Source organism: Leptonychotes weddellii, chromosome 3 (assembly GCF_054177405.1).
Source record: "Leptonychotes weddellii isolate Sample4059 chromosome 3, ASM5417740v2, whole genome shotgun sequence".
NCBI classification, from domain to species: Eukaryota; Metazoa; Chordata; class Mammalia; order Carnivora; family Phocidae; genus Leptonychotes; species Leptonychotes weddellii.
In genome coordinates this window covers 43182060-43205878 of record NC_138371.1, presented here as the reverse complement: position 1 = coordinate 43205878, position 23819 = coordinate 43182060, and the positions used below count along the sequence as shown (strand labels likewise).

The window sequence follows — 23819 nt, the reverse complement described above, 5'->3', positions numbered from 1 at the left end:
AATTTGTTAATCTGAGGTTGTGGCCTCGTTGAAACTGAAAGCAATCAAAGCAATGGGTAATACGTATTTTCTTGGAGACTCCTGCCTAAGTTTTTTTTTTAAAGATTTTATTCATTTATTTGACAGAGAGAGAGTGAGCAGGGGAGAGGGGCAGAAGGAGAAGGAGAAGCAGGGAGCCCAATGTGGTACTCGATCCCAGGACCCTGGGATCATGACCTGGGCCGAAGACAGATGCTTAACCATTGACCAATCCACCCAGACGCCCTGACACGAGATTCAAAGATCATATCTTCCATCGGGTTACTGTGTCTCATTCTCTTTTAATCTTGAATCTTCCTTACTTTTTGTTTTTCTTGACACTGACATTTTTGAAGAGTCTGGATCAGGTCTTGTAGGCAGGAATAATTGTTTGGATAGTCCAAGATGACGGAGGAGTAGGAGACCTTAGTTTCGTCTGGTCCCAGGAATTCAGCTAGATAGCTATCAAATCATTCTGAATACCTGTGAACTCAACCAGAGATCTAAGAAAAGAATAGCTGCAACTCTACAAATAGAAAAGCAACCACTTTCTGCAAGGTAGGAGGTATGGAGAACTAAATCTGAGGCAACATATGGGAAGATAAACTGCGGGGGGAAGGCGCCTCCGTAAGCCAGCACCAGAAAGTAATATAGCAGCAGAGTGTAAAATCAGAACTTTTAAAAGTCTGTTCCAGTGAGGGACGTCCCTGCCTGAAAGGTGCTCAGGTGGCAAAGTGGGGCAGAATCCTAGGTAGTACAGTGTGGTCTCAGGATCCCTGGGGTCACAGGAAAACCAGGGGTGCCTGAGTGCAGCAGAGTTCCCAGGCATTGGAGCAGGGAAGCTGGCTGTGATCAGTGACCCTAGACATGGGCTCTCAGCTCAGAGTTGCTATAAACTTGGAACTATTGCTTGGTTGGGTGACCACTCTCTGAGCAGGGGCCCAGCAAGTGGCAGAACCCCAGCGAGACCCCCCCTCCCTCCCCTGGGAGGAGCTGTGCGAGTGCACGCCACAGGAGTTTGCAGGGTTTGGAGACTCAAAAGGGGGTCCCGTGCCTGAGATAGAAACACTTGGTCACAGGCTGGGTGAGCACGGTGTGTGGTTGGAGACCAGGGAGACCAGAGTGATTGCCTGCTTTTCCCTGAGGGCTCACTGAGGAGTGGGGGCCCGTTCAGCTCTGGGGCTGGCAATTGGGAGGCTGCCATTCTCATTCTATCCTCTAAAGTGGCATGGAAAGCCTTCAAGGAACAAAAGCCACATAGAGCCACTTACTTAGCCTGGTCCCCTGGCAAGGGCAGTGCAGTTCCACCGGGGGCAAAGACACCTGAGAATTCAGTGCAACATGCACCTCCCCACAGAAGATCAGCAAAAACATCCAGCTAAGACCCAAGTTTCTGATCATAGAGAGCTGCAAAACTCCAGCACTAGGGGAAAAGAGTATATAGAATTTATGGGTTTTTTTCTCACAATCCGTTAGTATTTTAATTTTTTTCCTTTTCCTTTTTCAACCAATTTCTTATATTATCAGCCCTTTTTTAAAAATCTTTTTTAATTTTCATTTTTACACTTACATTCTATCCTTTCTTTGTATTTAATTTTATTTTTGTATTTATATAAATTTGTCTTTTTTTACACTTTTGGGATACAGTTTCTTTTAACAACCAGACCAAAATACACCCAGGATCTAATGTATTGCTCTGTTCTCTTCACCTGACTGATCATATTCTCTCTTTTCTTTTTCTTCTTTTTTTTTATTTAAGTCTTTTTAAATTTTCATCTTTACAGGTACATTCTATCCTTTCATTGAATTTAATTTTATTTTTGTATATACATATGTTTTCCTTTCTTTACAATTTTTTGATGTAGTTTCTTCTAACAAACAGACCAAAATACACACAGGATCCAGTGTATTCCTCTGTTCTGTTCACCTATCTGATTATATTCACTCTCTTTTTTTAATTTTTTTTTTTTTTTTTGATTTTGGGTCTCTTCTGATTTGTTTAGTGTATATTTCTCTGGCGTTGTTGTTGCCATTTTGGTATTTTGTTCTTTCATTCATCTGTTCTCTGGACAGAATGACAAGATGGAAGAACTCATTGCAAAAAAGAGAATGAGAGGCAGTACTAACTGTCAGGGACATAATCAGTATGGATATAAGTAAGATGTCACAGTTAAGAATAAAGATTATAAAGATATTAGCTAGGCTTGAAGAAAGCGTAGAAGACACTAGAGAATCCCTTTCTGGAGAAATAAAATAACTAAAATCTAATCAAGTCAAAATAAAGGCTATTGAGATGCAATCAAAAATGGAGGCTCTAACTACTAGAATAAATGAGGCAGAAGAGAGAATTAGTGATAGAGAAGACAAAATGATGGAGAATAAAGAAGCTGAGAAAAAGAGAGATGAACAACTACTGGATAACAAGGGAAGAATTCGAGAGATAAGTGATCCCATAAAGTGAGACAATATTAGAATAATTGGGATCCCAGAAGAAGAGGAAAGAGAGAGGGGCAGAAGGTATTTTGGAGCAAATTCTAGCTGAGAACTTGCCTAATCTGGGGAAGGAAGCAGGCATTCAAGTCCAGGAGGCACAGAACTGACCTCAAAATCAATACAAATAGGTCAACACCCCAACATCTAATAGTAAAACTTACGAGTCTCAGAGACAAAGAGAAAATCCTGAAAGCAGCTTGGGACAACCTTTACCTTAACCCACAAGAGTAGAAACATTAGACCAGCAGCTGACCTATCCACAGAGAGCTTGGCAGGCCAGAAAGGACTGGCATGATATATTCACAGTGCTAAATGAGAAAAAGATGCAGCCAAGAACACTTTATCCAGGAAGGATGTCATTCAAAATAGGAGGAAAGATAAAAAGCTTCCAGGACAAACAGAAACTAAAAGAATTTGTGATCACTAAACCAGTCCTGCAAGAAATATTAAAGGGGATCCTCTAAGTGAAGAGAGAGCCCAAAAGTAACATAGACCAGAAAGGAACAGAGACAATATACAGAAACAGTGATTTTACAGGGAATACAGTGGCAGTAAATTCATATCTTTTAGTAGTTACTCTGAATGTAGATGAGCTAAATGCTCCAATCAAAAGCCACAGGGTATCAGATTGGATAAAAAAGCAAGACCCATCGATATGCTGTCTGCAAGAGACGCACTTTAGACTTAAAGACACCTCCACATTGCAAGTGAGGGGGTGGAGAACCATTTATCATGCTAATGGACATCAAAGTAGCAATCCTTGTATCAGACAAATTAGGTTTTATTTATTTTTTATTTTTTTATTTTTTTAAAGATTTTATTATTTGAGAGAGAGAGAATGAGAGAGAGCACATGAGAGGGGGGAGGGTCAGAGGGAGAAGCAGACTCCCTGCCGAGCAGGGAGCCCGATGCGGGACTCGATCCAGGGACTCCAGGATCATGACCTGAGCCGAAGGCAGTCGCTTAACCAACTGAGCCACCCAGGCACCCTCAGACAAATTAGATTTTAAACCAAAGACTGTAATAAGAGATGAGGAAAAAACACTAAATCATAATTAAAGGGTCTATCCAACAAGAAGATCTAACAGTTGTAAATATTTATGCCCCTAACATGGGAGCAGCCAATTATATAAACCAATTAATAACAAAATTAAAGAAACACATTGATAAAATTACAGTAATAGTAGGGGACTTTGACACCCCACTCACCGCAGTGGACAAATTAAGCAGAAGATCAACAAGGAAACAAGGGCTTTGAGTGACATACTGAACCAGGTGGACTTCACAGATATATTCAGAGCATTCCATCCTAAAGCAACGGAATTCACATTCTCCCCGAGTGCACATAGAACATTCTCCAGAATAGATCACATACTGGGTCACAATTGGTACCAAAAAGATTGGGATCATTCCCTGCATATTTTCAAACCACAATGCTTGAAACTTGAACTCACTCACAAGAGGAAATTTGGAGAGAACTGAAATACATGGAGCCTAAAGAGCATCCTACCAAAGAATGAATGGGTCAACCAGGAAGTTAAAGAAGAATTAAAAAAAAAATCATGGAAATAAATGAAAATGAGAGCACAACTGTTCAAAATGAAAACACAACTGTTCAAAACCTTTGGGATGCAGCAAAGGCAGTCCAAGTATATAGCAATATAAGCCTTTCTCAAGAAACAAGAAAGGTCTCAAATACACAACCTAACTTCATATCTAAAGGAGCTGGAGAAAGAACAGCAAATAAAGCCTAAACCCAGCAGAAGAGAATTAATAAAGGTTAGAGCAGAAATCAATGAAATAGAAACCAGAACAGTGTAACAGATCAGTGAAACTAGGAGCTGGTTCTTTGAAAGAATTAATAAGATTGCTTAACCCCTAGCCAGACTTACCAAAATGAAAAGAGAAAGGACCCAAAATAATAAAATCATGAGTGAAAGAGATCACCAGCCAACACCAAAGAAATACAAACAATTTTAAGAACATATTATGAACAACTATATGCCAACAAATTAGGCAATCTGGAAGAAATGGATACATTCTTAGAGATGTATTAACTACCAAAACTGAAACAAGAAGAAATAGAAAACCTGAATAGACCCATAACCTGCAAGGAAATTGAAGCAGTGATCAAAAATCTCCCAACAAGCAAGAGTCCAGGAGCAGATGGCTTCCCAGGGGAATTCTACCAAACATTTAAAGAAGAATTAATACCTATTCTTCTGAAGCTGTTTCAACAAAAATAAATGGAAGGAAAACTTCCAGACTCTTTCTGTGAGGCCAGTGTTACCTTGATCCCAAAACCAGACCAAGACCCCACCAAAAAGGAGAATTACAGACTAATATCCCTGATGAACAGGGATGCAAAAATTATCACCAAGATACTAGCCAATAGGATCCAACAGGAATAAAAGGATTATTCACCATGACCAAGTGGGATTTATTCCTGGGCTGCAAGTGTGGCTCAACATCTGCAAATCATTGTGATACACTCCATAAATAAAAGAACACTACATAAATAAAAGAAAGAACAAGAACCATATGATCCTCTCAATAGATGCAGAAAAAGCATTTGACAAAGTACAGCATCCTTTCCTGATTAAATCTCTTCACAGTGTAGGGATAGAGGGAAGATACCTCAATATCATAAAAGCCATATACAAAAAGCCCACAGCAAATATCATTCTCAACAGGGAAAAACAGAGCTTTTCCCCTAATGTTAGGAAATGACAGGGATGTCCACTCTCACTACTGTTGTTCAACATAGTGCTGGAAGTCCTAGCCTCAACAATCAGACAACAAAAAGAAGTAAAAGGATCCGAATCGGCAAGGAAGTAGTAGTCAAACTCTCAGTCTTCTCAGAATACATGGTACTCTATGTGGAAAACCTAAAAGACTCCACCCCAAAATTGCTAGAACTCGTACAGGAATTCAGCAAAGTGGCAGGATATAAAATCATTGCACAGAAATCAGTTGCATTTCTATACACTAACAATGAGCTAGAAGAAACAAAATTTAAGAAGTCGAGTTGCACCAAAAACCATAAGATACCTAGGAATAAACTTCCCCAAAGAGGCAAAGGATCTGTACTCAGAAAACTATAGAACACTCATGAAAGAAATTGAGGGAGACATAAAGAATTGGAGAAATGTTCCATGCTCATGGATTGGAAGAACAAATATGGTTAAAATGTCTGTGCTACCTAGTGCAATCTATACATTCAATACAATCCCTATCAAAGTACCATCACATTTTTTACAGAGCTGGAACAAATAATCCTAAAATTTGTATGGAACCAGAAGAGACCCTGAATAGCCAAAGGAATGTTGAAAAAGAAAACCTAAGCTGGTGGCATCACAATCTCGGAGTTCTATTACAAAGCTGTCATCATCAAGACAGTATGGTCCTGGCACAAAAACAGGCACATAGATCAACAGAACAGAATAGAGAACCCAGAAATGGACCCTCAACTCTATGGTCAACTAATCTTCAACAAAACAGGAAAGAACAGCCAATGGAAAAAAGACGGTCTCTTCAATAAATGGTGTTGGGCAAATTGGACAGCCACATGCAGAAGAATGAAACTGGACCATTTCCTTACACCATACACAAAAATAGACTCAAAATGGATGAACGACCTCAGTGTGAGAAGAGTCCATCAAAATCCTGGAGGAGAACACAAGCAGCAGCTTCTGTGACCTCAGCTGCAGTAACGTCTTGCTAGTCATGTCTCCAAAGGCAAGGGAAACAAAAGCAAAAATGAACTATTGGGACTTCATCAAGATAAAAAGCTTTTGCACAGCAAAGTAAACAGTTGACAAAACCAAAAGACAACTGACAGAATCGGAGGAGATATTTGCAAATGTCTTATCAGATAAAGGGTTAGTATCCAAAATCTATAAAGAACTTACCAAACTCAACACCCAAAGAACAAATAATCTGATCAAGAAATGGGTAGGCAGAAGACATGATCAGACACTTGTCCAAAGAAGACATCCAAGTGACCAACAGACACATGAAAAAATGCTCCACATCACTTGGCATCTGGGAAATACAAATCAAAACCACAGTGAGATACCACCTCACACCTGTCAGAATGGCTAAAATTAACACGTCAGGAACTGATAGATGTTGGCAAGGATGCAGAGAAAGGGGAATCCTCTTACACTGTTGGTGGGAATGCAAGCTGGTGCAGCCACTCTGGAAAACAGTATGGAGATTTCTCAGAAAGTTGAAAATAGAGCTATCCTGTGACCCAGCAATAGCAATACTAGTATATATCCCAAAGATAACAAATATAGTGATCTGAAGGTGCACCTGTACCCCAATATTTATAGCAGCAATGTCCATAATAGGCAAACTATGGAAAGAGCTCTGATGCCAGTGGATAGATGAATGGATAAAGAAGATGTGGCATATGTATACAATGGAATACTACTCAGCCATCAAAAAAATGAAATCTTGCCATTTGCAGTGACGTGGATGGAACTAGAGGGTATTATGCTAAGTGAAATAAGTCAATCAGAGAAAGACGATTATATTATCTCACTCATATGTGCAATTTAAGAAACAAAGCAGAAGATCATAGGGGAAGAGAGGAAAAAATAAAACAAGACGAAATCAGAGAGGGAGACAAACCATAAGAGACTCTTAATCATAGGAAGCAAGCTGAGGGTTGCTTGAGGGGAGACAGTGGGGGGATGGGGTAACTGGGTGATGGACATTAAGGAGGGCATGTAATGTAATGAGCACTGTGTATTATATAAGACTAATGATGGGGCGCCTGGGTGGCTCAGTCAGTTAAGCATCTGCCTTCAGCTCAGGTCATGTTCCCAGGGTCCTGGGATCAAGCCTCTTCAGGCTCCTTGCTCAGCGGGGAGCCTGCTTCTCCCTCCCCCTCTCCCTCTGCCGGCTGTTCCGCCTGCTTGTGCTCTCTGTCAAATAAATAAAATCTTAAAAAAAAACGATGAATCCGGGCGCCTGGGTGGCTCAGTTGGTTAAGCAACTGCCTTCGGCTCAGGTCATGATCCTGGAGTCCCGGGATCGAGTCCTGCATCGGGCTCCCTGCTCAGCGGGGAGTCTGCTTCTCCCTCTGACCCTCCCCTCTCTCATGCTCTCTCTATCTCATTCTGTCTCTCAAATAAATAAAATCTTTTAAAAAAAAAAAAAAAAACGAATCCCTGACCTCTATCTCTGAAACTAATAATACATATGTTAATTAATTGAATTTAAATAAAAAAATAAAGTTTAGAAAAACATAAAAAAATAAAGACCCGCCTCCTGCAACAAAGAATATAGTGATATTGGTTCTGCATCATTTTGTTTTTGAAATTGGCAGTTGTAGAGCTTATGAGGAAATATCTGGAGCCTTAATTTGAACCTTTCTGATGTGGTATAGACAAAGATTTCTTCTAATAAAGAAAAGCTTTGTTTCTGCTTGGACATCTTTAGGGTCTTGCTGAAAAGGCTTTGTTTTAAATGAAAACAGAAGCAGGAAGTAGCAATTCTGAGAATGTTACACTTTTCGTTCACATGCATTATTAGCTCATAAACTCAGTTCCCTTGGGCTAAGATTACCTGAATTTGTCTATGGTCTCGGGACAATGAGTGGAGGTGAATCTTTCCAAGCACCCCTGTTTCTCAGTCATGCTGCATTTTACCTCCTTCATTAATGTAAGGGGGTAAGGTAAATGCCTTCATTTCCTTTGTAGTTAGGAATAGAATAGAAAGTCTGTAGCACAGTAAGAGAACAGTTAGCTTGCAGTGGAATAGAAAAATTGTATTTGTAATCATAAATTTTATGGTTTAAAACATTGAAAATTATCAGTTGAATCCCATTTCGTCCAGAGGCTAAACTTCTTTGTAATTGTTGGTCAGGCCCTTTTGGAAATAGCAGAATGTATATTACTCAAGCTACACTAGGCTATACTTCAGTCAAGCTTTATTTCCAAACAAAACCTCAAATTTCACTTAAAAAAAAAAAAGACTATTTCTTGCTCATATCGTCATCTAGTGTGGGTCATTTGGCTGTTCTTATAGTTTAAAGCTTGGGCCGAAGCTGCTTGTATCATGTGATTCTACCATATTATTCTAGCCTTATGGATGGGTAAGAGAAAACATGGAGATTTCATATCTACTTTTTTTTGTTTTATTTGTTTTCTAATGAGTTGATTATTTTAGATTCCACATATAAGTGATAGAATGGAGTATTTGTCTGTGTCTAACTTATTTCACTTAGCATAATATTCTCTAGATCCATCAGTGTCTCAACTGGCAGGATTTTCTTCTTTTTTTATGGCTAACTAATATTCTGTATACTGTCTGTTCATGGGTCAGTAGATATTTAGGTTGCTATCATATCTTGGCTATTACAGGTAATGCTACAGTGAACATGGGAATACAGATACCCCTTTGAGGATAGTGATTTCATTCCTTTGGATATATACCCAGAAGTTGGATTCCTGGATCATACAGCAGTCCCATATTTAATTTCTTGAGTAACCTCCATACCGTTTTTCATAATGGATGTATCAATTTACATTTCCACTTGTAGTGTGCAGGGGTTCCCTCTTCTCCACGTGCTCTCCAACACTTGTTAGCTTTTGTTTTTTGTTTTGTCTTGTTTGTTTTTGGATAATGGCCATCCTAACTGGTGTGAGATGTTATCTTATTGTGGTTTTGATTTGCATTTCTTTGCTGATTAGTGAGCTCATATGCACTTTTAACTTACTTGAACTGTTGGAAGCGACATCTGCCGCTTCTGCTCTTAGCTTATTGGCAAGCACTAATTATGTGGCTTTAACCTAACTGTAGGAGGATGGGAAATATAAAGGAGTCCATTGACGGATGGATTAGTGATCTATGGGTCATTGACATGTATTGTTCCTAGTGGTGATGGCAAGGTGAACATAGGCTTCAGAGGCAAGCCAACTACTGTTGGGAAACCTTGGTTTTCATGGTGAAGGGCATATACTAGCTAAGTTCCATCTCTCCTTCCTTCTACTTACAAAATGTATCTTTGTGACCACTGACAAGGAACAGATACAGATAGAGGCCTTTGGAGATTGACACATTAAAGAAAATTTTTTCAAAATAATGAAAAGGGGGACTCCTGGGGGCTCAGTCAGTTAAGCATCTGCTTTTGGCCCAAGTCATGATCCCGGGGTGCTGGGATCAAGTCCCACATTGGGCTCCCCGCTCAATGGGGAGTCTGCTTCTCCCTCTCCCTCTGCCCCTCCCCCCCACTCATGTGCTCTCTTTCTCTCATGCTTTCTCTCTCTCCCTCAAATAAATAAATAAGTAAATCTAAAAAAAAATAATGAAAAGGTAAAAGAATAGTATAGTGAACAGTATTATACCCTTTACCTTGCCTGTAAGACACCTGGCATTATTGAAATTCTCATTAATTATTTATAACTTCAGTTGGTCTTAAGTCTTCAGAATGGAACTGAATAACCATAAGCACTACCTTAGATGAATGAAATTTAGGGAATGGATTTAACACAAACCTTTTGATGATTTTTACACATTGGCTGGCAGTCTTAAAATTGACCCTTGTCTGCTGTATTTGTCCAGTATAGTTCTTGAAATATATATTGTTTTTTTAAAAAATATTTATTTTAGATTGAGAGAGTTGCATGCGAGTGGGGGTAGGGACAGAGGGGAGGGAGAGAAAATCTCAATCAGACTCCAGGCTGGGTGCAGAGCCTGATGTGAGACTCCATCTCAGGACCCTGAGATCACCACCTGAGCTGAAACCAAGAGTCGTACACTCAGCCCACTGTGCATCCAGATGCCCCTTGGAATATATATCTATAAAGAATGATTATTATAAGTAGATTTTAAGAGGAACAGACTAGACTTTAAAAATAATTAGTATCTTTCTCAAAAAAAAAAAAAAAGTCTCTCTTTCCCCAAATGCTTTATGGGTATGTTTCCATATTTTTTTTCCTTGACCAATTTAACAGCTTTTCAATGGAAAGGATTCTTTTCTTTCCTTTTCCTTTCCTTTTTCTAGTGCTTTACATGAGTGGCTGATACATTAGGAATAATTTTCTCAGTAATGTGAACTGAAAATAAGTACTTGCATGCAGTGTGCCAAAGCTAATTCTTTTTCCCACCAGCCAAATCATGTTTTCTAGATTCTAACTCCTGTGTTATAATGTCATTTGCACTCTCTTAGTCTTTTACTTTAGTCTTTTGCTACTGGTGTTTTATAAAGGCAGTAGCTTTTTTTTTTTTTTAGATTTTATTTATTTATTTGTCAGAGAGAGGGAGAGCACAAGCAGGGGGAACGGCAGGCAGAGGGAGAGGGAGAAGCAGGCTCCGCGCTGAGCAGTTGAGCCAGATGTGGGGCTCAATCGCAGCACCCTGGGATCATGACCTGAGCTGAAGGCAGATGCTTAACTGACTGAGCCACCCAGGCATCCTGGCAGTAGCTTTTTGTTTTTATAACATCTTTATATCACAGATCTTGTGGAAATACAGTAGGTAATTATAAGGATTTGTTTCATAGTTATTGATCCTACAACTTAGCAGTTGGGAAACTTAGTATTATTTTTTCACATCTGCATTGTAATAGTTAATACAACCCTGACACACTTCTAGTCATCCTGTGTTTTATTTTTTGATTAGTTGAAAGTTCCTGACATTCATAAAGTACATGAGATAAATAGCTAATGTGGTATTTGATTAATCAAAGGCTATTTGATTACACTATTTGTACACCTGACTGGATTGAAATAAACTCTGTTATACTAAGAATATATATTTTGTTTCTCCCCCCCTCACATTATTTTTCTTAGGCAATAGAGATTATGCCAAGGATGATCCACTGGAGTTTAAGTCTCACCAGTGGTTTGGAGCATCTGTGAGATCAAAACAGGATAAAATTCTGGTAAGTCTTTTGGTTACTTCCATGTAGGTGAGTTTAGTCACTTGGGTTCTGCTACTTTCTACCTTCATTCCTACGTTGTTCCTTTCTCCTGCCCCTGTTGATACTTCCCGTCAGTATGTTTCTATCCAGCCAGGTATAGGACTAGTGGGCCTATGATTAATCAAACACACTAGTACCTCCTCTCTTTAAAAATACAGCAACCGTCCCGTTGCCTCTTGCCCACCGCTATGCCTTATTACTTGGCTCCCCTTTTCAGAAACTTTTGGAAAGTGTTTTCTGCAGTGACCATCTCTACTTTCTTCACATTGTCTTCCCAACCACTGCAGTCAGGCTCAGGTAGGCATGGCCAAAGTCACCCTTGGCTATCAGGTCACTGAAATCATTGGTACTTGTTCTTATGTTTCTTGTCGTCTCAGCACCATTCAGCAAGGTCAGTTAGCCCGTTCTTTTTGAGATGCTTTTCTTCCCTTGGCTTCTGGAACACTGTATTTTCCTGGTTTCTCCCATTTCTTTGCCTGCTCCTTGCAGTCTCCTCTTCTGCTCAGTCTCTAAATATTGGGTTGTTCCTAGGCTGTGTTCTGGACCCCCATCTTCTTTAACTACACCTTTTACCTGGCTGTTCCTATTCTGTCTCATTGCTGTAAATAAAATCCAAATGTCATAATCCCCAAATCTATCACTCTAGCTCCTAGTTCTCCTTGGAGTTTCAAAGTCATATTTCCAAACAAGCTATGTGGCATTTCCATTTGGATATCTCCTATATTATTACTCAAAATGAACATGGCTAAAATAGAACTTTTGTTACCCACTATCAAAAAGGAAAGAACACAGGGGCACCTGGGTGGCTCAGTCGATTGGGCATTTGCCTTCGGCTCAGGTCATGGTCTCGGGGTCCTGGGATTGGGCCCCCTGTCGGGCTTCCTGCTCAGTGGGGAACCTGCTTTTCGCTCTCCCTCTGCAGCTCCCCCTGCTTGTGCTCTCTCTCTCTCTCAAATAAAATAAATAAATAAATAAATAAAAATTTTAAAAGGGAAAAAACAAAAGATAACTTTCCATATAAAACTTCCCCAACTTGTTTAGAGGCATGACTCCCTACTGCATCCACCAGCAAGCTGTATCAATTTTGCTTCCAGAATATATCTCACATCCATCAATAAATGATCATCATCTGCACTATTTCCACCCTGTATCAAGCCACCATCATTACCCGCCTGGGTTCCTGTAGTGCTGTCCTCCTCTTTCTGCTTCCTCTCCTGCCCCAACTACAATCCATTCTCCAGAGGAGGACCAGAGTGAATCAGAGCATTTCTTCTCGATTAAAACAGTCAAGTGGTTTTCCATCACGCTCAGAGGACAAATCGCTGCTTCTTCTGTCTTGTGAGCATCTCCATAATCAGGTCACTGGCTCTTGTCTCTGGCATCATCTTACTGCACCTCACATGCTTTAGCTACACTGGTCTTTATTCCTTCCACATGACAAGTCACTGCAGTTAGTATCTTAGTGTTTTTGTTCCCTCTGACTATGTTATGCTCATCTTGTTGATTTTCACTTGGCTAGCTCCTCATTATTCTGATTTCAGCTTTTATTTCATTTCCTTAGAAAGTCCTTCCCTGTTTTAATTATCTGCATTGTGTTTATTACTGTTTTTAAAAATCCTATTGTGGGGCATTAGGAAATAATTTGTTTAGGAGCTGAAATTTCAAAGGAGCTTTAAAGGATGTGTCCAGCTGGAAATAAAGGATGGGGTTGAGAGTGGGGGCACTCTAGGCAGAAAGCAAAGAAGCAGAAATAAGCAGAAGGAGCAAATAATCCTTGTACATGAAACATCAAGTACATGTAGAAAAGTAGCAATAATCATCTCCTTTCACTTTTTTCAGGGTAAATATAAAATAACCTACTATTAATGTCTGCAGTGTTTGTGTTAATGTTTTGCTTCAAAAAAGTATTACAGAAAGTTAATTGAACCTTTTTCCAGAATTAAATTGTCACATTTTGGTAAATTATATGTTACTGTTCCACTTCTTGTACATGGTGTTGAAATCTGTAACTCTGAAAACAAAAAAGTCATAATTTATTTGGAAAGTATGTAAAATAAGCACTGCAAAGTCTTATTTTTTTCTTAATAATAAATCACTTGCTTTATAATTTAGGGGTATATTCTACATGCATGAGAATGTTATTTAGTTCAAATGTTGATTTAATCTGTGACCATCAGCTTAGTGCATAACATCAAGAAAAGTGCTACATGAAATAGTTTTGCTAACTATTTTGAAAAAAAAAATATGTGAGGAAAGTACTTTTTAAATCTGTATCCACTGTTGTGATAAGGAATTCTTGGTATAAGACAGGCTTGATTAATTTTTATTAATGCTTAGAAAGTGTTTTTGAATTCTGAAGTTGTACAGATTGTCTGAAACACTAATATTTTCAGGGAATTTTTATGCCGTGGACCATCCCCTTTGATTTCAGGCCTGTGCCCCGCTGTACCACTGGAGGACTGAAATGAAACAGGAGAGAGAGCCTGTTGGAACATGCTTTCTTCAGGATGGAACAAAGACTGTGGAGTATGCTCCATGCAGATCAAGTATGTATAGGACGTTGTACCAGCTTTTAAAAGAGGGTTGGGAAGCCTAGTTTGTTAAAAATGTGCGTGTGTGTCTTAAAAATTGTAGACATATTATGTGTGAGTCAAAAGATGCTCCACTGAGCTTCTCTAACATACATGTGGGACTCCCTAGAACAAAAGATTCTGATGCAGTAGGTCTTTGCCAGGCCTGTGTACCTTCCTTTTTAGGAAACTCTACAAGGGAATTTAATGGATACCAAAGTTTAAGAACTAGAGCTTTATATTAATAATGATGTTAAATGTAAAAAAATACGTCTTAAAGAGCTAGAGTTTGTATAGGAAGGTGAAACATTGAGCTCAGGACTTTGAGTCAGAATTTTCATTTAATTTTGTTTTTAATTAAAAAAATTTTTTTTAAAGGTTTACTTTTTAAGTAATCTTTACACCCAACCTGGGGCTCAAACTCAAAACCGACTGAGCCAGCCAAGCACTCCTGGATTTTCTTTCTTTTAAGTCAGAGTTTCTCTGTCAATGTTATCAAGATTACTCCTCTTCTGATGATCCAAAAGATCTCACTTTGTTGTCTAATATTATTTGAAATTTCAGATGAAATTCATATTGTGACTAAAGATGATTTTGAGCACTTAAAATTTTGATAATGCTTTTCCAAAGGAGATTCCTGTACCTTTTTTTTTTTTTTTTTTAAGATTTTATTTATTAGAGAGAGAGAGAAAGAAAGAGCACGAGCAGGGGAGAGGGGCAGAGGGAGAAGCAGGCTCCCCGCTGAGCAAGGAGCCCGATGCGGGACTCGATCTCAAGACCCTGAGATCATGACCTGAACTGAAGGCAGACACTTTACTGACTGAGCCACCCAGGCGCCCCTTTCTTTGTTCCATTGGTCACCAGGCAGTTCAGTAGAGAGAATCAGTAACAGAGGTATAACATGTAGGACTGTTACTGCTAAATTCTTTTTTTCCATGTTAGGTGACTTAAGACACCAGGCCAGGGGAACTGTTCAGTCTTTAAAATTCTAAGCACTTGAACCTCCAAGCAGTTGCAAATGATTATTATTAATACTTATTTCTTTTTTTTTTTTAATTTTTTTTTTTTTAAGATTTTATTTATTTATTTGAGACAGAGAGAATGAGATAGAGAGAGCATGAGAGGGAGGAGGGTCAGAGGGAGAAGCAGACTCCCTGCCGAGCAGGGAGCCCGATGCGGGACTCGATCCCGGGACTCCAGGATCATGACCTGAGCCGAAGGCAGTCGCTTAACCGACTGAGCCACCCAGGCGCCCTATTAATACTTATTTCTTAACCCACCAACTTGACTCTATTTGTTGTACGTGAGAGGTACACATCAGAAGAACGATACCTCCCCAGAACTGCATTATTTCTTAGGATAGGTCAGAAAGCACACCTTACACAGGACAGAGGAGGTTGGCAGCCCTATACTCAGTACTTCATACCATCTGCATCATCACCTTTACGTTGCTCTTTTGGTCACAGCACTGTTGTCTTTGTGGTATGTGGAAAAGGCGAGAACTAAATTATGTTTTTAATTGTATTGTAAAAACGATCCTTCTTTGAAAAGATAATTTTATAGCTGTGAGGAATGAGCTAACTCTTGCATGCCAGGTTTGTAACTTACCATTTACATGATGGACGTGCATGGAAAAGTCACCCTTATTCTCACATGGTAGATGTGGGAGCTGAGATTCAGACAGTTGCAAGTAATTTTTTCCTACTAGTGAGGATTTGAACCCAGGTCTTACTCCAGATGAATCCTTTCCTTGTAATACTAACAATGGGAATTGTTTTCCATTTCAGTGGCCTCAGTGTTAACCACAGCTTATCCATAAAAAATACACCCAGCTTTCACAAATACAGGTTTGGATTATTCTGGATGTATAAGAGTACTTGGTACCCTTCTGAAAGCAAGCATTCTAATGATGATCCATCATGGATATACTGCCAGGTTAGGCTAATAGTTTTTGTCATTTTGCCTCTTCAGTGATGACCAGTTACTCAACATGTGTTTAAAGGATGAAGGCAGTATTTGCATGATGTATCTGTCTTTTGTTTATTTGGTTTAGGCACAGAAATTTTACATGTAGGCACAGAAATTGTAAAATCATTTTAAACCTTATTTTCTAAAGTATTTAACAACCAAATCAGGTCAGCAAACTGTCTTGTGAGCCTCTTTTTGTAAATAAAATTTTATTGGAATATAGCCCCACCCATTTGTTTACATGTTATTTATAAAGGGAGAGCTGAGTAATTGCCACAGTGACCATATACCCCCTAAGTCTAAAATATTTAGTATCTGGTCTTTTACAGAAAAAGTTGCAGATCCCTGATCAGATAATAAAACCTCAAATCTTAGAAAAAGCAAAAGAATAACTTCAAAAATCAAAGTGAATGCCTTTCTTCCTAATAAATCTGGCTTTCAGTATCCCTTGATTATTGTACATGCTTTTTGGCTCAACCTTTGCAATATGAAGCTACCTACAGGCCCAAATTACAAGGGGCAACATGACCAGAGGGGGGGAAACATGCTCAGGAGCGGGAATCTGAGAACCTGGGTTATATTCTCGAATTTTGTCAACAACCTGCTGTAGCTATGCGTGATTTACTTAATCACTCTGGGCCTTTGTTTCACTCTTGGTGTAAAACACTGATTTGGATAAAAGACTTTAGAGGTACAATTTTTGTGTTTTGTATTTTCTTCATGCTTCAGTAGATTATGCAACCAATGATTGATTTTGCTTGGGAATGCCAATTTTGAAGGGCTACATTGCTAACTTGATAATTTTGCTTGTTTTGGTAGTGGTAGTTTGTGGGGCATTTTGTTTGTTTGCTTTTGTTTTCAACATGATCTGTGTGGACACCCTGGGCATGAAACTTCACTGTCTGTAAAAAATTTCTTTATTCCTGATTATGTTTGCTTTTGGCTTTTCATAACTACCTGTGACCTAATGGCTTTACACAATAGGCCAGGTGTCTTTCTAAAAGTTCCAGAGCCACAAATCATGTAACTTAAATACTTTCAATTCCATGCTCAGGCTGCGTTCTTTGTTCCTTCTACTTTCTGGTGACATTATTTGTACATAGATTTTTCTCAGTTATGAAAACTAGTTGCCTTTTCTTCCCCCTTGATAGTTACTCAGGAAATTATAAGTACACTGTTGATTTGAGATAGTGCAGGTTAGTGGTGTGGACACACTGGGCTCAGATCCATGCTCTCTTATTTACTAGCTGGCTGACTGTGGTCAGGGTACTTCATTTCTGTAAGCCTTCACTTCCTTATCTGTACATTGTGAATGATAATAGTATCTCTCATAGGATTGCATAAGATTTTAAAAGATAATGCCTTGGAAAATGCTTTAGTACCGTACGTGGCTCATGGAAGGGGCTTAATAAACATAAGGTGCTCTTACTATCATAATCAGTAATATTGTTTATAATGCTGTCAGGCTTGACAAGTAGGAGAAATATTATTCATCTATAGGAATAAAAACAAAAACCTTCACTGAAATAGCTTGTAGTTACCATAAAATTCTTTACGTTGGCATAAACACTCAGTTTAATACGTACCTGTTAAGAAAATTTTAAAGGACAGTCCTGTTTTCTAGCTGGACATTCTGGGAAACCAAATAAAGCAGATAAATATACAGTATGATAATCAAAAAGAGATGTCTTTATAAATGGCCTGAAATAGTTCCCCTGAATACAACTTGAATAAAGGAAATAAATGGCTGACTTGAGGTCAGAGCAGAATTCCTCAGTGTGATTCACTAGATGCTGGAAACCCCAGCCCACATTTTCCCATTCCCTCTTGGTTAGAAAAATTTACATTGGGGTAGCATTACACTCTTGAGGCTATTTTCTAAAACAAATTCTAAATTTAGTTATTAAGTGTGTAATCTTGGGGCAGTTCCCAGGTTTTTAAAATGTGTTCAAAATTTTTGATGGGAGTATTTGACAAAAATTTTTGGAAGTTGTCCTTTCAGTTGTACTGAAAATAGATATTTCTGGTTCCTGTGTTTGGGTGGGAAATATAGTAATACTATAGCATAATTATTTATGTATTGTAACATTGGCTACAAGAATTCCTTGATAACTAAAGAGTATTGTTTTCATTGTTCCTTGTTATCCTCAAAATAAAACAAGGGAGAGTCTTCAGGTTCATCCTTACCTGTATTCTAGATACAGTATTACTCATGATTAGAGTTAATTTAAATTAATTGGCTAATTGTCCAGAAATTGTCCCCTTTTGTGAGAACTACCAAATAAAAGGTAACCACCAAAGAGTCTAACTACTGAGTCTGTTACCATTTGGAAAGTAATTGAAAGTGTCATGTTTAAAGGTGTTCACGTTCATTAGACTGCAGTTCTATATATGTTGTGAAGATAGTTCGTATTTTGCTTTTTGCTGAACATTAAGTTAGGGTCTGGCTCTCTCCCAAAATTCTGAACTACGTTTTCAATAGATTTTTTATGGTTGTTGGCTATAAAATATATGTGTAGTAAATATGTATTAGGAATGTATGTATCTCTTAATAGTATTTGTAATAAATTTGTGAAGACTGTAGGCTAGCAACTGTAGGGTAATAATAGGAATTTAGGATTGGAATTTTTTTTTTTTAAAGATTTTTTATTTATTTGTTTGACAGAGAGAGACACAGCAAGAGAGGGAACATAAGCAGGGGGAGTGGGAGAGGGAGAAGCAGGCTTCCTGCTGAGCAGAGAGCCCAACATGGGGCTCGATCCCAGCCGGGACCCTGGGATCATGACCTGAGCCGAAGGCAGACGCTTAATGACTGAGCCACCCAAGCACCCCTAGGATTGGAATTTTTAACTCATAGATCACAACTCATCTTTGTTTTATGAAATCAAAATAGTGGTTCATAACCAGTAATTTTTTAAAAATGGAATGAAATAAAATAGAAAATGTCAGAATATATTGTACATGGTAATACTGATACTGTGTTGTGAAATTTTGTCTTATTTATATATCTATTATATACACACATAATATGTATATGTTGGGTTGTCTGGGTTACAATATATAATCTTGCTGTGGGTTGTGGTTAAAAATAAGTTTTAAATCTACCATTGTAGGTGATGTTTCTGTTTCCTGGTGACCATTCCAGGTACTTTGATCTCTCTTGCCATATCTAAGAAAATGGTGCTGATAAAAATACATACTAACTTTTTCAGAATGTGAGAATAATTCAGTAAGTGCTTGAGTGAATGAACATTCCCAATTCATGGTACATTATCTTATGATTACAGTGATACAGATTTTTCTCATGTTTTGTTTTATGTTATGTGTTTGTTTTTGGGTTTGTGTATATTTCCAATCTTTTTATTTTAGAAAATATTGATGCTGATGGACAGGGATTTTGTCAAGGAGGATTCAGCATTGATTTTACCAAAGTAAGTTCTCATTTAAGACTGAATGAGATTCAGATCTATCTCATTATCTAAACCATTGTTAAAAATTAATTGCTCAATACTTCAACTTCTCTATAACTATTACCTGTTTTATGAAAACAGCTAATAAAAATGACCCATGCATTTTGATAATCTTTGCCTTATATTATTCTCTCCCTAGCAGACATTGCTTATTTGAAATAGACATCAGAATGGGAATGGAGGACAGTAGAAAACTCCTCAGTAGATACAGATAACCATTATGACTTAATATTAAAATTTCCAGTTAGATAAATTTATATAATATTAAAGTTTTTCCTGTTTGACTGAAATTGATTTTCCATAAAATCTTGTCAGTGGGAGCTTTGTTACAAAATTGTAGTTTCATTATATAAAAGTTGAGAAACATGCATGTTTGCCATCAATTATGTGCCTATAGGCACCAAGTAAAGCTGGAGCAACTTAATTATTGTAAAAAAATTCATATGTGTGGCTCTGTGTATTTTTCACTAAGCTAGTATGCTCTCCAGAGTTGATAGTTTTTATCTGTTTTCCTAAAATAACAATTCAGTGTATGTTTTCAAAGGAAAATTTTAAGTATTTTTCTTTCTATAATTTTCTTTTGTATATGTGTTTTTTTTTTTTTTTGGGGGTGGGATATATGAACATTTTGAATGTCAAATTGAGAATATTAATTACTCCTAGAGAAATCTTACATATATTGATTAAAAGTAGAGCTTCCTTAGAAAGCTTAATATGGCTTTCTTAGAAAATACCTTAAATTTATTAAAACAGTAGAAACTATGTAATTATGTGATTCAGAAAATTAATAAAGCCTTTTCTTATTTTTTAAAATTTGTATTTTATCTTTACTAAAAAATTTTTTTCTAGACTAGGACTGTAATTATAGTTGACTTTCTTTACTACATAATTGATTTAAATAACTCAATTCGAGATTCATAATTCAAAACGTATTCATAATTACTAATAATTCAAAATTTGAGGAAGCAAAACAAAGAGAAGTATATTAATAAATATTAGCTTTAAACTTTCACGAAATATTTTCAAATAGGTGTTGTTTCAAAAAAAGTGTCCATGTTTTCTGTACCTATGCCCATGCAACTGTAACCCCAGAAATATTCTCGTACATGAATATTCATTGCTAAATTAACTGTTTACTTTCTTCAACTCATTTCTAAAATAAAAGGTATCCTTTTAAAGTAGACAGTTTAGAAGTATCTTTTTCATAGCCAGCTCAGGAAAATTGTCTGTTGAAATCTTCCTAGGGCTATATGTATGTTTGGAGGGGGAAAACTTTTTTTTTTCTCTCCAGCTGGAAGAAATTTCCAAAATATGCTCAAACCCTAAATACAGTTTCCTTGAATTAGATACTTACAGTTTGTTACAGATACAAGAAATACTAGTGAAGTGTAATTTGTATATGTAATACACCCTGAAAAATTTACCCTCTAACTTCATTTCTGTTTAGATCTGTAGGACATGAAAAATAATTTTTCATTAGCCGAAGAATTTTTAATGATTATTATAAAGGAAATTTGCCTGTGTAGCCACAAATAGACAAAATCAATGACTTTTTGTCTTTATTGTAACTCAAAAATATTTTGCAGTAGTACTTCATAACAAGTATGTGAAGCAGCCAGGTCTATAGAATCAATGTGTGTATGTATTTGTGTATTTTCATGTATTTTATATATTAAATGCATTATAACTCTTTTTGATTTGTATTGTATTTTATTGTATTTTAGATAAGATGCAGTGAAAATTTACTGAGAATGAGTTAGAGAGGTTTGAGATTTATGATTTTGTTGTATGGGTATATATGTGTATATATAACTTTTATGTATATTAGATTTGTATGTATGTATAGCTTTTATGTGTATTACATTGCTTTCAGTTTTCAAACTACCTGTTTTTAAATATGTATCTTTTTGTTGTTTGATTTAATCTAGGCTGACAGAGTACTTCTTGGTGGTCCTGGTAGCTTTTATTGGCAAGGTAGGTTAATATTTTTTTAAATTACTCAGTAATGATTGTGTTTAATGCTCCATTGGCTTAGATGCCTATGAGATTTTTCAAATTATTTTAAAGAAAGAAATTGAAAAATACAATTTAAATATATAATCACTGTTACACAGTATTCTTTTTTTGACTGTAGTATCCTATATATATTTTGATATATAGAAAATAAAATATATGGCATATTGTAATATATATAGATATATATTCCTAGGAGAAAATAAACAGTATTTTTAAAGTAAATCTATAAAGTAATTTAGAACAATTTATTTTTATTGCTTGTGGCATATGCTTCTTCATCTCTGTACTCCAGAGGCTATGATATAAACATTAGGAAGTGTGGAACTAATTTATGACAGGCAAATAGTGGCATTCTGAAAGCTCATGGTTTTAAAGTATTTCAAATTTGCTCATTAGAATATTTAAATGGTTATTTTCTCATTAATTACTGACATCAAGAATGATTTCTTTGTGTTTGGGGAGTTTTTAAAATAGAGGATTTCAAAAGAATGTAATTAAATTGGCATCAATATAAAGATAAAAGACATTCTTCAGTCATTCTGAGAGGCCCAACAAAATTACCATTTGTACAAATACATAACAGATCATTATTTGCTGACAGTTTGAAAACAGGTAACTAAATTTGCTTACTTGCTTTACTTTATGTTTCATGTATCATTAGGTACACATGGTTATTTATTTAGCTAATATATTCACATGTTTGTTTTCTGCTAAAAAGTGGTGTTTACAAGGTCAGAACTTTTGTTTTTTGGTATTCTGATATTTAAGCATTACCAGTATTTGGAAGAACTGGAAAAATCTATGACTATCTTAATGTGCAAGTACTTTCTAATTCCGAATTTTACTTCTGTACTCTAACCCATGCTTACTTTTGCTTCATAGAAAAGGAAACTAAAGAAAGAGATTTACTGAAGAAAAATTACAGTAAAGAAAGAAAATAAGAAGGGATGGGAAATAGGAATAAGTGAAAAGTTGAAAGGGATGGCAAAGGAGAAAATGAAGAAAAGAGAAAAATCAGGGAAAGATGGATCAGCATACTAACTGAAACAGAAGAATTGAATTTCTATTAATTATACATCTATTGGAAAATGAAATGATTTAGGAAAATTGTATTGGGTTTTACAGTTTTAAAATGAAAACAAAATTAGCAGTTTAATTGCATACAAGATTAAAGTAGGAGATATTAATGCTTTCTAGTAAGATAAAAAACATGGATTTGTTGTTGTTGATTTTTTTTTTTTTCTTCTGTGCTAGTTATGTCATTCAGTGGAGGGGAGGGAGGTGTCTGTTGAAAATGCCTGGGAACCAAAGATTGATTCTGTGATTCTCAGTCAGGACCGCTTCTTACCTCTGCCTTTTTAAGAGACACAGCTGTGAACATGTTTAGATGACTAGTTCTTTTTTTTTTTTTCCTTAAGGTTTTATTTATTTATTTGAGAGAGAGAGCACAAACAGGAGAAGTGGCAGAGGGAGAGCGAGAAGCGGGCTCCCTACTCAGGCAGGGAGGTTGAGGCAGGGAGGCAGGGTTCGATCCTAGGATCTCAGGATCTTGACCTGAGCTGAAGGTAGACGCTTAACCAACTGAGCCACCCAGGCGCCCCTAGATGACTAGTTCTTTTAATACCTTGAGTATTATACCTATTTAAAAACTAGGACTGGTATAGACAATTGATACTGTGTTGATTGGAATTTTATTATAAATGGTCTAGGATATGTAACTGAAAGACTCATTGGCTGGGCAGAGAATATTTTGTTCTAATAAGATTAAAATCAGCAGGTTTTATTCTGAATTAGTAACTATGTCAGAATGAATTTTTCCATAGATCTCAGAATTCTCTCTGTACAAATAGATAAAATTATAATGTTTTATTCAAAAGAGATGATGAGATTTTCCTGTGTTCTTTGATTCAAGAAATAGTTATTGAGTTCTTGCTATGTGTTAGGTACTGCTTAGGTACAGAGGATAAAGTAGTGACCCAAACAAAGTGTTCCTACCCCTATAGACTCAACCTTTGTGACTGGACAGATTGGAACAGACTGATAAACATTAGCTATGAATTTTTTTCCGAAACAGCAGAAATGAAGAGATTATTTTCTTCATGTATGGAGATGACTTTGATAAATTACCCAACCTTTCTTGGGGTAGGGAACAATCTGATTTTTGTGTAGTGCTTTAGATTTCTTGTCGACCTGATAACTTAAGGTTGTGAAGAAAAGTGAACTCACCCATTCAGGCCTCTTCATAAAGGTGTATCCAAATAATTTGTGGGGAAAAAAAAAAGTTGAACCAAAAGTGAAAGTATTTAATTATTTCAGTAGACTTTTCAAATTCTGATGGATTTGTTTGGG

The 23819-nt window shown here is 36.9% G+C and overlaps 1 protein-coding gene across 2 annotated transcripts in view; it reads left to right on the top strand.

Annotated features, from left to right (window-relative positions):
* ITGAV (integrin subunit alpha V) overlaps positions 1-23819 on the top strand; it is a 94211-nt gene that overhangs the window by 26412 nt on the left and 43980 nt on the right. For both annotated transcript variants that reach the window (XM_081814019.1, XM_081814018.1), the window contains exons 3-6: positions 11316-11407; positions 13878-13992; positions 19354-19415; positions 21383-21428. In XM_081814019.1, the coding sequence (XP_081670145.1) occupies positions 11316-11407; positions 13878-13992; positions 19354-19415; positions 21383-21428 (315 nt within the window). The remainder of the gene's footprint in view (positions 1-11315; positions 11408-13877; positions 13993-19353; positions 19416-21382; positions 21429-23819) is intronic.